Below are 15,825 nucleotides of genomic sequence, written 5' to 3'. Positions count from 1 at the left end.
AATAGCTAACTACAACTGCAAGTCTTAATTAATTTCATATACTAATATAATATTTTTGTGTAATATATTTATTTATCTTTTTTATTTTAATATAAATAATTAATAACTATGTAAAAGCATTATTGTTTTTTTTTATAACATTTTTAATCAAACAATTGTACAGATTTATATAATGTTTTACCTTTTCACATAATAGTTTTATACAACTCTTTTATATTTAAACTCTTAAACAATTAACTATAAATTATTGTCCATGTACTTATACTTTAAGGCTATTATTTTAAATTTAAATAAAAAACCTGTCGTTTTATTTCTTACAGCCTGGACAACGACCACGTCCTCATGATGATGGTGGCTTTAGTAGAGGAAGAACAAAGGTATGCTTGATAAAACTTTTTCAAAAAAAAAAAAAAATAACTAGAAATGTTTAAATTATGTATTATGTTGATAGATAGCATCCCTGCTAACCTCGGATATATGGTTTTACATGAAAATCTAATGTCCGTATATTAATTGTAAACTTAACTAAACAACTAATTAAAGTTTGACTATTTAGTATCTGGCAACTAATTTATATTTTGTCCTGACCCTTTTGGTGGTCGACAACGTACACAGCGACCATAGCTGGTATTACTTCCAGTACAGTAATGGGTGTTTGTTGCAGCCCACGAACGTTGTTGTATCAAACACAACCTAAAAAACTAATTCATTTCACTGTACGTAGGCATGTTTACATATGTGTGTTGGTAATTAAATCCCTTTTTGTGGTCCTTTGGTCATTGCAGGACTTTTCATTACACTGTGTGATAATTTCCAACAATTTATTTTATTAATAATGTTGGCGTCAAAGTCATGCGCATGAATAATTTCAAAACATTTCCATTGTTGGCCATCAATGCCACTCAGCACGCTGTGACATTGTCAAGCGTGTAGGAGATTATCATTGTGTGGTAGTTGGTCACTGGTCTATGGTCACCTACAGTTCAAAAGTATAAGCTTTTCATTACATATCATTAGCCAGTGTCCACAATATTTGTCAGATGCATAAGTAAACAATATTTATGCAAAATGTTATATGGTTTGGTTTGTCGGTTCGCTGGTTTGGTGAAATGGCAGTGAGTTGTCGTTGTTGTTATGCCCCGGAAGAAATGACAAATATTTTCAAAATCATACTTCCCCTTTGCTGTATAATCTAAAAACTACCACAACAATTTGTAATGTTGCAATAATTTAGATATACTTTTTTCCAGTGGACTCTAGCAGTTCTGTGTATGAATGGAAATAGTTGGCATTTCGAAATCAATTTCAGGGTTTAGAGAGTAAATTTAGAGATACTAAACTCAAAATGGGTGTGTGTATATCTAGTAACATGCACGTGTCTGGGTTTGTTCAACGTCCGCATTACCCTTATACGCAAGGACGCCTTATCCAATCCAAAATGCCGAATATGATTTTCAATCGACAAAAAATTTGATTTGATTTAGAAACATTAATCCGCGGGAAATAACTTTGGATGGAAGTTAATCCTATTAACTTCCACCACTCTTTGGATGTTTTTTTATTTCATGTTTGGCAACCCTAATTCCAGTTGCTTTCATTAGTACTCTTCGACAGCAATTATGTAAACTTAGAAAATATTTTTCAACATTCCTCATGGCAGAGATTCAAGAATTTTCAAATATTATAGAAAGAGTGCTGATAGTTTGTCCAGTTGGTCATACCATAGACTACTCTGAAGAAACTTATTGGGGTCTGAGTGAATGACAAACATATCCTCGGGCTAACTTAACAAACCACATCTGAAGCGCATACAAAATTAAGTACCATATTTGCTGGCTACACTTAACATAAAACCAAAATGGAATTTTCAGAAACACACCCACAAAATAATGGGGTTTGTGGCAGCTGCAACAACTACAAAAACTGAAAACGCCATGACAAACAACATGGGTCAGACTGTCGGACCATGCAATTTTCTACATTTAACCCAAAATGAAATGGCACAATATATGACCAAAATAAGGGAATGCTGCTGTTATTGTTGTTGTTTAGGGTATATACATACCAGTGTATAAATAAACAATGTCATCCCGACCCGAGATAATAAAATATACAGGTATAGTGGTGTTCTACAACTAATCAAATCCTCCTCATGTAAGGCACTACTACATATGTATATTGCAGTGTCATACAGTGTCCGGTATTGTAAATTAGGTATGTCTAGAATTGTGCTGACACAGTGACCCCGTTCGAATTCCCACGAAGGGTATGATAAATAGTTCTATAAATCATCGATTTGTTATAGTTTTCAATAATATTACACATTCTTCTTAAAGTGCCGTTTCCATATTTTCAATTTTGAAAATAATACTCACTGTATTTGGCAGTTTTGTTGCTAAAAAGCTAAATACAATTTTTTCAAAATTTTTAAATAACATATTGACCAGTGACTGTAGTTGTGTCTACAAACAACATATGTATGTTGGACCAAAGGGTCATTCCCATATTGAAACCAAAAAAAAAGGTATAAAAAACTACATCTTAAGATGTATCCAGTAAGGATACATCAGATGACGATGATGTACATACCTAACCCACATTAAATCCCAGTAGATTTGTTTTAATTTAGGTATTCCGGAAATTAAGTTATGTACCCAAACGACATTCTGCCTACACGTTGATATCTACGATAGTGGTGTAGCATCAGCTACCTTCCCACACCACACGAAGACAAAGACGAGATCTTTCTTTATTTCGGTTAACAAAAATGTAAAGCTTTTTTGTTTTTTTTTCTTTTTCAAATTGCAAGTCAAGGTGATTTTTTATTCTTAAGGGTTGAATTTCTAAAAATACTCTTCAAGCAATTAATCAAGTTTCTAACTTTTGTGGTATGTGGTGTTGTGTGAACACACAACCACACACGCACACACACATTTCCATGAATATACAATTTGTGTCTCCTTGATTATAAAATTGTTTAGCTGAAATTCAAATGAATTTCAAACAACATTAAAATTTTACCAACATATTTATCATCATTATGAGATCCCGAACGATGACACCTGCACTACGGTATTACCACAATTTTCCACGTGGTTTTGGCTCCAACCACACGAAATATAACTCACCATGGAATATAATTGCTTTAGATGTTTAAGCCAAAATAAGCTTTGTGATTTGGAGATGAAGGAGTTTGTACGTGTCTTCATATTTTATAGGATTGAATACTACAATAACAAGATGAAGATTTTGCCATTTCGGTTAATCGGTATTGCGATTGTGTTTTTTAGGATATTTAGAATTGAAAATTTGGCATATCGGTCCACATTTTCATATAACCCCTATTCAAATTGAGCTCGAGATTTTATTTATTTAGCTGTGACTGAAATTCAGGTTTTAATGGGTAAACACCAAGCAATTTTTAATATTTGCATATAATATAAACAAATTTGACTCAATTGAAAAAGTTATGGAACACAAAATATTGTCTTCTTCTCATCACACAAAATATTGTCTTCTTCTCAATGTGATAGTGTTTTTCTATTCGTCCTAGTCTAGGATGGTTATGTTGCGCATTTTTGTTCCGATGATTTTGTCCGTGAATGATCTGCTGCTGTGTATGCCGTATCGTATATGGTTCCTCTTAACATCTTCTCTTGGTGAAGTACATTTTGTTCTTCGGGAGAGCTCTTGACTCTGTTGTCTTCAACGCTTTCCAATATTAAATTTTGAAAAACCTTCAAACTCACCAAAGTAGACATTTTATGATAGAAGCATTCTCTTTTATACATAAATTTTCATTGTTCATTTTATTGATTATTTGTAATACGATTGTATTTGTTGTGGTAACATAATGACATACATACATCAATGACAATATTATGTAATAGCAAATTACCCATCTCCTTTGTAACATTTAATAAGAATAATATATTTGTTACCTGGGGATTTCAATGCTTCTTTCCAATAAAACAATGTTATATTGCCATTGCCATTTTCCCCAATACAATGTTATTTTTACAATGGCAAATATTTTTTCTTAATAATATTTGAATAATGTTGCCAAAAGTTTCCTTGCCTTGCCACATAACATATCCACATACCCAAGTTGTTGGTTATCTAAAAACCACATATACACACCTAAGCCTATTGTAAAATTGTAAATTTTATTTTAAATTTGTCTTAGATTGGTTTGGAAGCATTATTGTCGTCATTATCATGATTAGTATTGAATAGGAAATCAAATATAATAAATTTGCTCTACTCACACACACACACACTCACTTACTTACGCACATATTGCCACAACAGATTTACATAAATTCAAGGTTTCTCATTGTCGACAAGGAAATTGAAAATGGCAACAGCTTGTTAAACTGACAATAATTTTACATTTTCATGTAAAGATGTAATAGAGTACATTTATTGATTGTGTTCCAGGGCAAGCTAAAGGCAACACTGTTACAATTCGAGACTATTGAGACGAGTAAATATCAAATATTTCAAGTTTGAAGTCACGTTTTATTTTGTTTATTTTTTTTAATATTATTCTTAGTTCGATAACAGACACTTGTTCAAGACAATAAGAAACGTGTTTCAAGTATTCCTGGACAAATATGCGATGTATTTAAGTATTTAATCCCTTGCCTTTGGCATTTTTCTCATAAATTTACTAACAATAACAGAACATTAAAACAACATAGGGTATATTGTAAATTAAATGAGGGAACACTTATCGCTCATTTGCTGCAGGACCGTCATAAATAAAAAATTCTGGTTTTTAAGTTAATAATGCAGAATTGTTCGCTATATCATATTTCATGTTGAGAAGCTGTTCCTCTCTCTCTCTCTTTCTTATAAGGTGTGTGCAAACTGAAAAATTAAAACACATTTTCTGCAAAATCATTTTTTTTATTTATGACGGTCTTGCAGCAATTGAGTCATATGTGTAAAAATTTGAAAAATAAAATTTATTTCATTGATCCTTTCATCTAAATCGTATTAAGCACATAAATAGTTCAAAATGATAACAATAAATAGAGAACAAAATGTATTATTTTTAGATTTAAAACCATGTACGGTTAACACATATGCACTTATCCGACGCACATTCGTTTTGAAAACCCTCCACGGTATATAAATACTTTTATCACTGCCGATTAATAATTTTAGACCCTAGTTTGTTTTCTTAACAATGCCAGAAATACCCTCATATTTTCACAATAAAAAATATTAACAACAACAGTACCGGGCAAAGTAATAGCAGTGTGAGGCGTGGCCACTCGGAACTTTTAAAATTGTATATAGACAGATTTTTAAGTATAATTAGAACGAAATATATTGCAAAAATTCCAATTGCCCTTTTTTTAAATAAAAAAATGCAATTTTTTCTTTAAACTTATTTACAATTTTTGTTATTTGTTCCTTGTGTAAGACGGCATTTACATTGGAACTTTTTACCGGGTTAACCTACTTTATGGGGATGCAAGCAATGGAATTGACAATTTAAACCCATTGGCTTAACGAAATCCGTACTATAAGAAGCATTATATCCTAAGATATAAATCTATTAGCCAGTTATTGGCAAATTCAGTTAGTTTTGAAATGACACTGCTATTATTTCCCACATAAGTGTACATTTACATATTTCATTTTTTATAAAAATTCTTCATATATTGCAAAAAAAAAAGTGTTGAATGAGGGTTTTTTTCCATTTCATTTCTTTGATTTCTTCATCGAAATCTCAACAGCGTGTGGTATGTGATTGTACAGCAGAATGTGTGTAAGAATGTGTGTGTATATGCTTTTATTTGTATCTGTTGTCTGTATGTGATAGTATTTAATGCAAATATTGCAACAAATAAACGATTAAGGATCGAATATTGAAACAGGATGCTTTGGTAAAAGGGAACGCGCTCAGCACAATATGGCTGTAAGTAACTTTCAATTCAGCAATTTTTGTTTATACATCCGTTTCCGACAATGCTTCATTTTAATATCCGTTCACCCAGCATCGGGCTTACGTTCACACATTTACATAAATACATCCACACAAACTTATATGTATGTGGAAAAATAGTGTTTATGTGAAAACGAATCTCGGGCTATGGTGACGGCGATGATGCTGATGATGATGAAGAATTCCACTCCAAAAACATATCCATATGACACCTTATGCTTGTTCGTTCGTTTGATGCTATGGAAGAGCATCAACAAAAAATAGATATTTGTTAAAGCAAAAATGAACATGGTTATGCTTATGACATGTAAACATACACAAATATACAAATACATTTTGAATACAGTAGATTGTGGATATGTAAAAAAAGGAACTGCAAAAACCACCAACAACATCATTTGCTAACAACTACAAATGCACATACTCATATCCATGTTACATATGTTTCATTGGCTGTGTGTGTGTGTGTGTGTGGGAGGAAATATTTGAGTTATGTCTATGTGTCATGTATTCCTGTAATACAGCTAATCTCGATCAATCAGGAAATACTCTGGGATTACTAAAGCTTTTAAGAAGCTTTAGTATGCATGTGTGTGTCTGTGTGTTTGAAAGTGGTTGCAGGGTTATTTGTTTGAGTCTATGTAAGTTTCTTCTTTTTTTTTGGTTTTTTTTGAATCTGTCAACCAAACCACGAAATCCTAGTACTTTCAGTTTGCTGTCTCTCATCTCTTTTTTGTCGTCGCTGATGCCCAGATTCAAATGAGAATTTGCGGTTAGGTTCAAAGTAAATTTTAAATGGGGTCCCTTATAATTTTTTCTGTGTGTACAACAACAGCAACATTCACACATTGTATGTGTGTATGTATTTTTATATGTATGTGATTGCGATTATGAAGAATTTCGGTTTGTTACTTTCGTCAACTTGATTTTTTTATGTTTGTCGCCATTTGGCGTTTCGCTCATGGACCTCCTCCCCCTTTCTTTCAGTTCCGTTGTAACTGTAGTTGACGTAAATGTTTACAGTGTCGTTAGTTATGCCGTTGTATAAATTATGTCTTATGTCTCTGCTTATAATCGTTGGAGTTTTCATGGAAACACGCAATGAAATTTCATAAAACAAAACTATTTTTCTCCCTTTTAGTTTTCTAGTTACCAAGTTATATTTCCCCATTCGGATTTTTTGGAGAGGGATGCAATTTATTAGGTTGTAATGATAGCAGTAAATATGTTTTCATAAAGACAATTTTGAAATTATTATGCACGTAGGTCGCTTAAAATTAAAATACGGGATATGGCATCGATCTTAATCGGGGAAAAGGTTTAAATTTAAAATAGTTTGTACCACAATAATTCCAAGATAACTCCAAAATTCATCGATTAACCCACATTAATTCTCGTTCCACCCTAATATATGTAAGTTCTGTGACAACATTAACATATGCCATGATTTTGTTTGGGGAATGCCTTGTTGTTGGTGGTTGTTTGTAAGGGATTTGTGAAATTAAATTTTAATTTAATATATTTTCTACAACATAGTTTTGTGGTAAAATGTACATGCACACATACACACACACACTTGTGTTAACATAAAAAAACTGGTTTCACACCACACATGTGGCACACGCCATGCCACCATAACCGACAACTTTTGGTTGTTGCTTTCAAATGGTTTGCACAATGTCGAAATCGATTCCTTGGGAAAATCCAGGGACTGAAATTGGACAATTTTTGCCTTAATTGTTATGTATTGTCATGGCAACAATGATTCCCTTAAATGTTTGCCACTTGCCATGAACAAAATTACATACCGACGTACAAAATATGAATTTCATTTTAATTAGTAATTTTACATAAGTTCAAAAAGTGTATAAAGTAACATCGAACCCGCCCCAATTCACAATCAGCCTTAAAACCATTTTTAGTCATGGCAACATTTCATTTCGATCTTTCTTCTTATTTCTCTTGGCTTTCAACATGTCCTAATTTGGTTCAGAAAAAATAACAGCAACAATTCAATGGTGTACAGTTGTTGGTGTTGTAGTAGCTCCTACTGCTGCTATTTTTGTTGTTGTTGTTGGTACTTAATTAAATTGAAAAACTCCATTACGCTAATGAATGTGTGAAAACAAAAGGCAAATGTTGGCATAAATATGCTACTGATAGCTCGGCTCTGCTCGGCTATAACATAGCCAAATCAACAATAGCGGTATTACAACATACTTTTAGATTATGATTTTCAATATCGTTGGAAATGTTTAAAATAAAAATTATTAAAAATGTTAATAATGATAGTATAAACAACTAACGGAACCAAATGCAATGCACCCATCAGCTATGTCCATAGACTTATTTTAAATTTAATAGCACAAATATTATTTGAAATAAATTAAAAATCTTTTAGTTCCTAAACATTTTTTATTTTTATTTTTTTACGGCAGTGAAAATCCTGAGTATTTGTCATATATTGACAGATTTATTCGAATGAAATACTTCGATAAACAATAGTTGTTATCAATAATTTCACAATTTGGTCTTAAATACATTTATTATTTTGAATATAGCATTATATGGAATTGAGTCACCATAACCGGATTTAAGACCAGACCCACAATTGAAATAGTAGAATTATAAACTCAGAAATTATACTTGAGCATCAATTAACAATATACTATTAAAATAATCATAAATAATTACGGAACTCACTCATGAACACACACACCCACAATAATATTTTCAAGCATTTTATTCCGTTTTTTTTCGATTGAAGTGACCCAAGACATAGACATTTCAATGAAACGAAACACAAAAAAAATAATTGCATGCAACACTTTGTGAGAAAAGATATCATAAATGCCTTTGACTACAGATATTAATGGATGCACTTTTTGGAATTTAATAGCCCAAAGACATTCAAAGTGAATTGAGTATACAACGAGGATAGCAATTTTCGAAACCAAAAAAGGATAGCATTTCTTTCATAATCTGTTTGAGTCAAATGCCTTTGTCCACATACGAGAGTGCATGTGTATGAACACATGAAATGCCTCTTCACTTATTATCTGTCATAAATAGTAGTGTGTGTGTGTGGGTATACATGCACACACACACAAACCAGCAAAAATACAAGAACAATATCATATACCAGTAATTATCCAACTGTTAGGCTTTATAAGCAAAACGTAGAACAAAACGCAAACAGAGTGAGAGGCTTTAGCTTAATACCTGAGAAAAAGAAACTAGCTTGAAACATGAAACATTTACATGACATATTTCTCAGTTGGACACAAACATTTCCATTGTGGTAGCCAAGATTATGAAGAAGAAAGCAAGACGACAACAACAACAACAGCAAATACAACCGGAAAACTATTGTTTTTAGTTTGTAAAACATTTTTTGGCAATATGCCTAAAATGAACATTTTACACTCTCAACACCACCCCAACAAATACATTCACACACACACACACAGCCATCAGCCTCAACCTCAGAACAAAGTTTGAAGTTGCAAATATGTCTGGCAGTGCTGTTGTGTGCCAAACAAGAACTGGGGGGTGGTGTGGTTGGTGACTGGGTCGAAAAGGTTGCATGTCCATGGATAAACATTTAGATATTTGTGTTCGCATATGCATTTGCTCAGATGAGCCTTAGCCTGAGCTTTTGTTGAGGTCATGCATAATCTCTTAAATTGAAAATTAAAAACGACAATTGAATTATTTAGACCAATGAAAGTTCAGAGCTTTATGCAAATCCGTTCGAATTTGGCATCGTATCACACAAGTCCATAAACTATCAGGATGCATTTACAATGAATGCAAAGTACAAAATGAATGAGCGAATGACCCCCGCACCATACACAACAAACATGTTCGTTGGCTTCCCACATATGATGGTTATCATCCCATTCACTGGCATCGATAGAATTCTGTTTAAGGAAATTTCTTTGGATATTGGAAATTAATATTAAGATGCAAACGATTTAGTATTGTTCGTGTAAAAGTAGACTTAAATGGGGCCAATACCGAAGCTTATTATTTATTATAGTTGTATTTCATATAAGATTTGAAATAATTTTGTCTGATCGCATTGTGATGCAATATTCGGTAGCAATTGAAAGTGGCAGGGCCAGTTGTATCAACAAATGTAGCGAAAAAATACTTCGATCAAAGAGTGAAGTCCAAGTGAAAAAAAAATATAATAATATATTTAACATTATTTTAATGTTAAATTGGATCTTTGACTCTGTAGAGATACCCTTAAATTTTGAAAACCAGTGCAGTTTCGGAATAAAGTAAAGCTATAATTTCGCCCACCCATATTTGCACGTTTTCAGCTACTATCGGTATTGTTTGGCATTTTCTAATACTAGTCCAGACTTTACAGTAATATTTATAGATGATATACATTTTTATTAATAATAGATTTCCGGTAGTACACTTTAATTAAATATTCTATAATATTATGTTAATATGAATACAAATTGATCTTAAATAGTTCCATCAGAGTAAAGACAGATTCACATAATAACTCAAGCACCATTTTAAACGTTTGAATTGTTTTATCTCTCCATGATAGATCTGCTAACTGATTCCATATTGATTATCTTTCGTAGATAATACCATTTAATTTTTAATTTCAAATAACTACATTAAGCTATTTGTATATCATTTTTTTTAAAGTATACCTATGTTCATAACTTACAAAATTATTTATAATTTTAAATCAGAGACGCGAAGCATGAAGGATAAAGTGTTCATAAAGTCCAACATTAATTTATTATATTTTTACGGTGAATTCACAATTATTATTATAACTTTTATTATGGGATGATTTCCATGAATCTATGCCAGACATCGCCATATCACAAATAATACATAATCCGTTTAATTGTAGCTGCATGAAAACAAAAGATAATATTCGCTACGTGAGCTGTGCCTTGCCAAAAATTCAAGTAGCCATGGAGATATTAACATGAACACCTACCTATCTACCCACCTTTTTCCGCCCACATAGACATTCATGGTATCAAATAATGTCATCCATTGGAATAATCACTTCTGTGTTGTACTCCGTCCAGCTAGGACAAGCATTTTAATTTTAGTAGACATAATCAACAGTTCTTGATGGGGGGTGCTTACATTTTTTATGATTTGCCTCTCGGAGCCCAGCATGTTGCATCAAACAAACATTTGGACATAACAACAATGTTGTTGCTGCTGTTTTTGTCGTTGTTTGTATATAAATGTGTGTGTGTGTTAGTGTGTTTGTCGAAATTTATATTTTTCCTGTTCGCTTGACTCTCGGTACACTCCATGTGATTGGATTGGATTTTTATCGAAATTCCTTTCACGTTCGGCCGTGATGCTTCAGGTGTTATGCCATAGCCATATAAACGGCCACATTAATATAATGGTTTGCCGATATTATCGTATTAAGTTTGTCCAGTTTTTCTGTGTGTTTCTTCTAGCATCCTTTCCCATAGGCACATGCGACACCGCCATGGACATAGAGGCAAATATTATATAAGAGCTGTGTTGATTTATGTCGTGATGGGCTGCAACAGCACACGGTCGTCATGGCATAATTTGAGTCTAGCGAAGAATTTCAAATGAAAGTCCATTTAAAAACGTATCACAGCTGCCCAGTGAATGAAATATCTATGTGGGCTTATAGTTTGTTCTTTTAGTCACCATTGGGGGGTATATTCCCCCGAACACTACATCGAAATCTGATTAATAACTCCGTGATGGCAACTATTGGGTACCTGAGTTGTGTAGTGAATAAATCATGATTTGTGAGCATGAACCAAATTTGCAATGTCTATATATAGAACAATAGGAAAGTAATAATTTTTTTTTCGTAATAATAAAAGAATAAAATTATGAGGGGAAACATTGTTCGTAATAAAATATTTCATTCTCAGAATATATAATAACTGCACAATTTTCTTTGTTCAGTGTATAAGATCTACAAACTCGTGTAAATCATGTATTTAAGAGTGTAAAGTTATATCACAATCCTAAATTTAATAAACGGACGCTATACCTAATTAAAAGCAAATAATGCCTAATCAAGCAAAAAAGCAGCACGTGTGTTATCTTCTTGTTCAGCTAGATATAGATTCAGGATTGTTTCCAATAATGTTAATAATACTATCAGAATATTTAAACTGAAGTGTATAATAATAAAAACAAGCTTTTAAGGGTAATCATTGGTACGATTGAAATCCAACACAACATTTCAAAGAGTTTGATTTAATAGCTAAACATTTGTGTGTCTTTTTTTACACCCAAATTTAACCCGTGTCCGGTATAGTACATTTACTTTGTAAACGTGTCACCGCAATTACTTCAGGCTCTGTGACGCATTGGTTCGACCAGGAACACAATCATTCATAGGTGTTACATAGCCTCCACGTTGCCATAGCTATAACTTTTAACAACAACAACAGCACAAATTCAATGTGATATTCTATTTCACATAGAAGAATATCTGCATAGCGGAGGGTTACAAATGTTGCATTATTGTTTTTTGTGTGTACAAGCTGCGGCGGGGCAAGAGAACCATCCATGTATCGAATCAAATGTTTTCACAAGATCAAAGCCAAATATCATTGTTTCTGGGGCTATACAGCGCGAAGAACAGAGAGAGATACACACACACACAGAGAGACAGACAATGCAAAACAAGAACAGCTATTGGTGCGTATCCAAAAGTACCGAAATACATAAAACCAACTGCAGCAACAACAACAATAACGACAGCATGGAGAACGGTCTCAACTCAGGACTCACTGCATTGCAAATGAAAAACTCAAATATTTTGCATACTTTCAAGTGCTGTCGGCATCTTTCTGAATGCCTGAACACCATGTTGGTGTGTTATTGGATGCCAGCCCAACTCCCCAAATGCTAGCAAGGCATTGCCATTGTTGATTATGTCGTTGTTGTTGTTTTTTTTTTAAGTCCTTGGGGTTAGGCTCCTTCGTTCCGTTTCAGTTTTTCCCTCACTGATTCGACTATATCAGTTGCATTTCCATTGTAGCCGGATACCACTTGTAATTGTGCAGCATTGCATGGAATTGTGAGTTGTATGACTGGGGATTGTTTCATTGTGTCTAGGCTTGTATTTCTGTTGCATTCTTGTCATCACTACACGACGACACAGTGGAGAGAATATGAGCGTTTTTTTTTTTTTTTTTGTGATATGGTTTAATAAAATTAATTTTGTGTCCATGACATTTAATGAGTATTCAATATTAATTACAAAATTGTAAATTAAAAGGAAAATGTTTAAAGCTTCAACAATTGAAACTTGTCCACGAAAATAATAAACGATGCAATCGGGATATTATAAATTTCACAAAAATATTTTTTTCTACAATATTAAATAAAATAACAAATTAACGAAAATAGATATCTGACAATATTCAGATGTCCATTGATATTCGACCCCTTTTGAACGCTGATTCATGTGAGGTAATTTTTTCGCTACCTAGAAATGCTCCCTACCATAACTAAACAATATTGTCCCATCAAAACCAAAAAAATCTAGTTATCATATTCCAAACTAATGTTGTTTCTTCAGATACATTTTTTATTTGTTTTTATAATATATGAAATTCTTTACCTTTGATCGACCACTGTTCTATTTCATATTGATGGTCTTTCACCTTAGATTTCTATTTAACCCGCAGCAATGCATATACATATTTTCCTTCCTATCACCAAGCCAAGAAAACAATTGTTTTGCTAACAATCTTCTAAAGTTGCGACATTTTCTGGCACATTGTCAACAATCATCCTGTTTCATCCAATATTCAAGCTACAGCCTGAATATTCACATGGCAAACCAGCGAACAAACCATCCTACAAGCCAGCCCGCCAAACATCCCAAATATATTTATATACTGCAGTTGGGAAGTTTTAACATTCATTCTAACCAATTATCACTTGAGGGCCACCATAAAAAATTATCAGAACACAGAACGACGGCGGTGCTGCAAATAAACCAAAAACCATAACATTAGTTTTTATGAAAATTTTTAAATAATTCCTTTTGGTGTATTGCCACTAATTCAACTAGGACATGTATTAAAAAGCAAACGACTACAACTAAGCTTAGACCGGCAACAAACAATTTATAAGCAATGCCTCAAGCTATAAAACTCATGTTTCAGCTATTGTGGCAAGTATAGAACAGCCATCTAGCCAGCCAGCCAGCCAGCCAACCACTGATTGCTAGAACAATGAAGAAGGACAATGGCAAACTAACCACCATAGTCCGCAACGAACGATTCCATTTCTGCGGTTATTCCATTAGTGTGGCCTGATGATGTAGTACCCAAAGTGCTTAGTATTCCATTAAAATAGACACACAAACATGGACACACACACACATTCACCCCTGTCGAAAGCCACAAAACCCGGAGAATGGAAAACGATATCTTTTTAATATTCAAGAAAAATTTTCATAAAATTTCAATATTTATTTGTGGTAATCGTTGGCCATAAAATAGCTTCAATCTTTAAATCGTCTTGGATAATGTCTCAGACTGCCCCTTGTGTGAGATTTATGAATGCAGATTCATCTATTAGCCATGGCCTTTTGGTTCAAATGTCCCATAAATTCTTAGGAATTTGTACATAAATTACTTGGAGTATTTTTTTTAATTCATTTCATCATTGTCCCTCCCACCCCTTGCAACAAGAAAAGGCAAAGGAGAAATTATATTCTTCTGCAAGAACAAAAGAAAAGGAAAAAAAACTTGTGACATTTATCAATTTCAAATGAATACTAATGACAACTATTATCATTAACAAATCCAAATGATGTGACCTTATTCAAATTTATGTCATTCGTTGAGCATGAATCTTGCAGCGAGCGACTGAACGAACATCTAGAACGTTAATGTAATGAGAAACTGCAAAAATGTAGCTTTATTTTTGGTAAGTCATTTCAATATGCAAAGAGGTCATAAGGGATTCATATATACACATAATCGAATAGAGGGAGACAAAAAAAAGAAAGACAAACACAAACACCTATGACTTGCTCTGGCAGTGATAGTCGAAGTCGAACATAAAAGTCTTCTTTGTATTTTGTATTCTTTTAGAGCAGAGAAGTAGGGGACAAGTCCCTTTTCCAAGTGTAGGTCATTACCATAAATGTTTAGTACATTATGTGTCTACGCTGGCTGAAATGGTTCAGTGTACACGACGACGACGACGATGATGATGATGGCCTATTAAACACGACGATGAGTTTTTCTTTTATAATGAAGTGAAGTACACACTTAATTGTGTGGAAACGATGATATTTCTCAAGCAAAAATGGTTGTTGATGTTATTTTGTAATTAAGTATAAAATATTGCCTGAGCGGCATTGGCGTAGCTCGATTATGCAACTGGGAGTGATTTTCCATTATTTTGTAATGATATGATATTTAAATGAGGCAATCGTTGGCATGTTATACCAGATACCAGTTTCTGGAGTTTTTTCTGGTTTCTGAAAAAAGACATCACATCCATTGAAAAGTCCCCGATCCAATGCATAGATGGTGTTTGTTGCATATATAAAAAAGTAAGTGAGTTATCGCAAAAAGGTACCCATGGAGATCCCAAAAAATCGATAAATTGTTTAATGCTGATCAAGAGTAATAAATCTGATTTTTTTTGCCTCGATATCTGACAAAGGAAGAAGACATTGCTTTATTATTTCACTCCTATTGTATTGCACTTGATTATATGTTGTTGGTATTTAAAATTGTGTTATTACTTTTAAGGGATTATCTTAAAAAAAAAATAGGAACTAGTAGAGGCGACTATTACACAAAGATTTTGGATAGATTGTCAAATCGACAAATAAT

At 33.0% G+C, this 15,825-nt stretch overlaps 1 protein-coding gene across 1 annotated transcript in view; it reads left to right on the top strand.

Moving 5' to 3' along the window:
- The window catches only part of LOC133323016 (disintegrin and metalloproteinase domain-containing protein unc-71), a 172,237-nt gene that overhangs the window by 93,610 nt on the left and 62,802 nt on the right, over positions 1 to 15,825 (top strand). The window contains exon 4 of the mRNA XM_061531973.1: positions 321 to 377. Within this exon, the coding sequence (XP_061387957.1) occupies positions 321 to 377 (57 nt within the window). The remainder of the gene's footprint in view (positions 1 to 320; positions 378 to 15,825) is intronic.

This window comes from Musca vetustissima, unplaced genomic scaffold (assembly GCF_032173495.1).
Source record: "Musca vetustissima isolate MV318-11 ecotype Yass unplaced genomic scaffold, APGP_CSIRO_Mvet_v1 utg3678, whole genome shotgun sequence".
Taxonomy (NCBI): Eukaryota; Metazoa; Arthropoda; class Insecta; order Diptera; family Muscidae; genus Musca; species Musca vetustissima.
The sequence above is the reverse complement of the archived record's forward strand: the minus strand, read 5'-3'. Positions and strand labels throughout refer to the sequence as shown.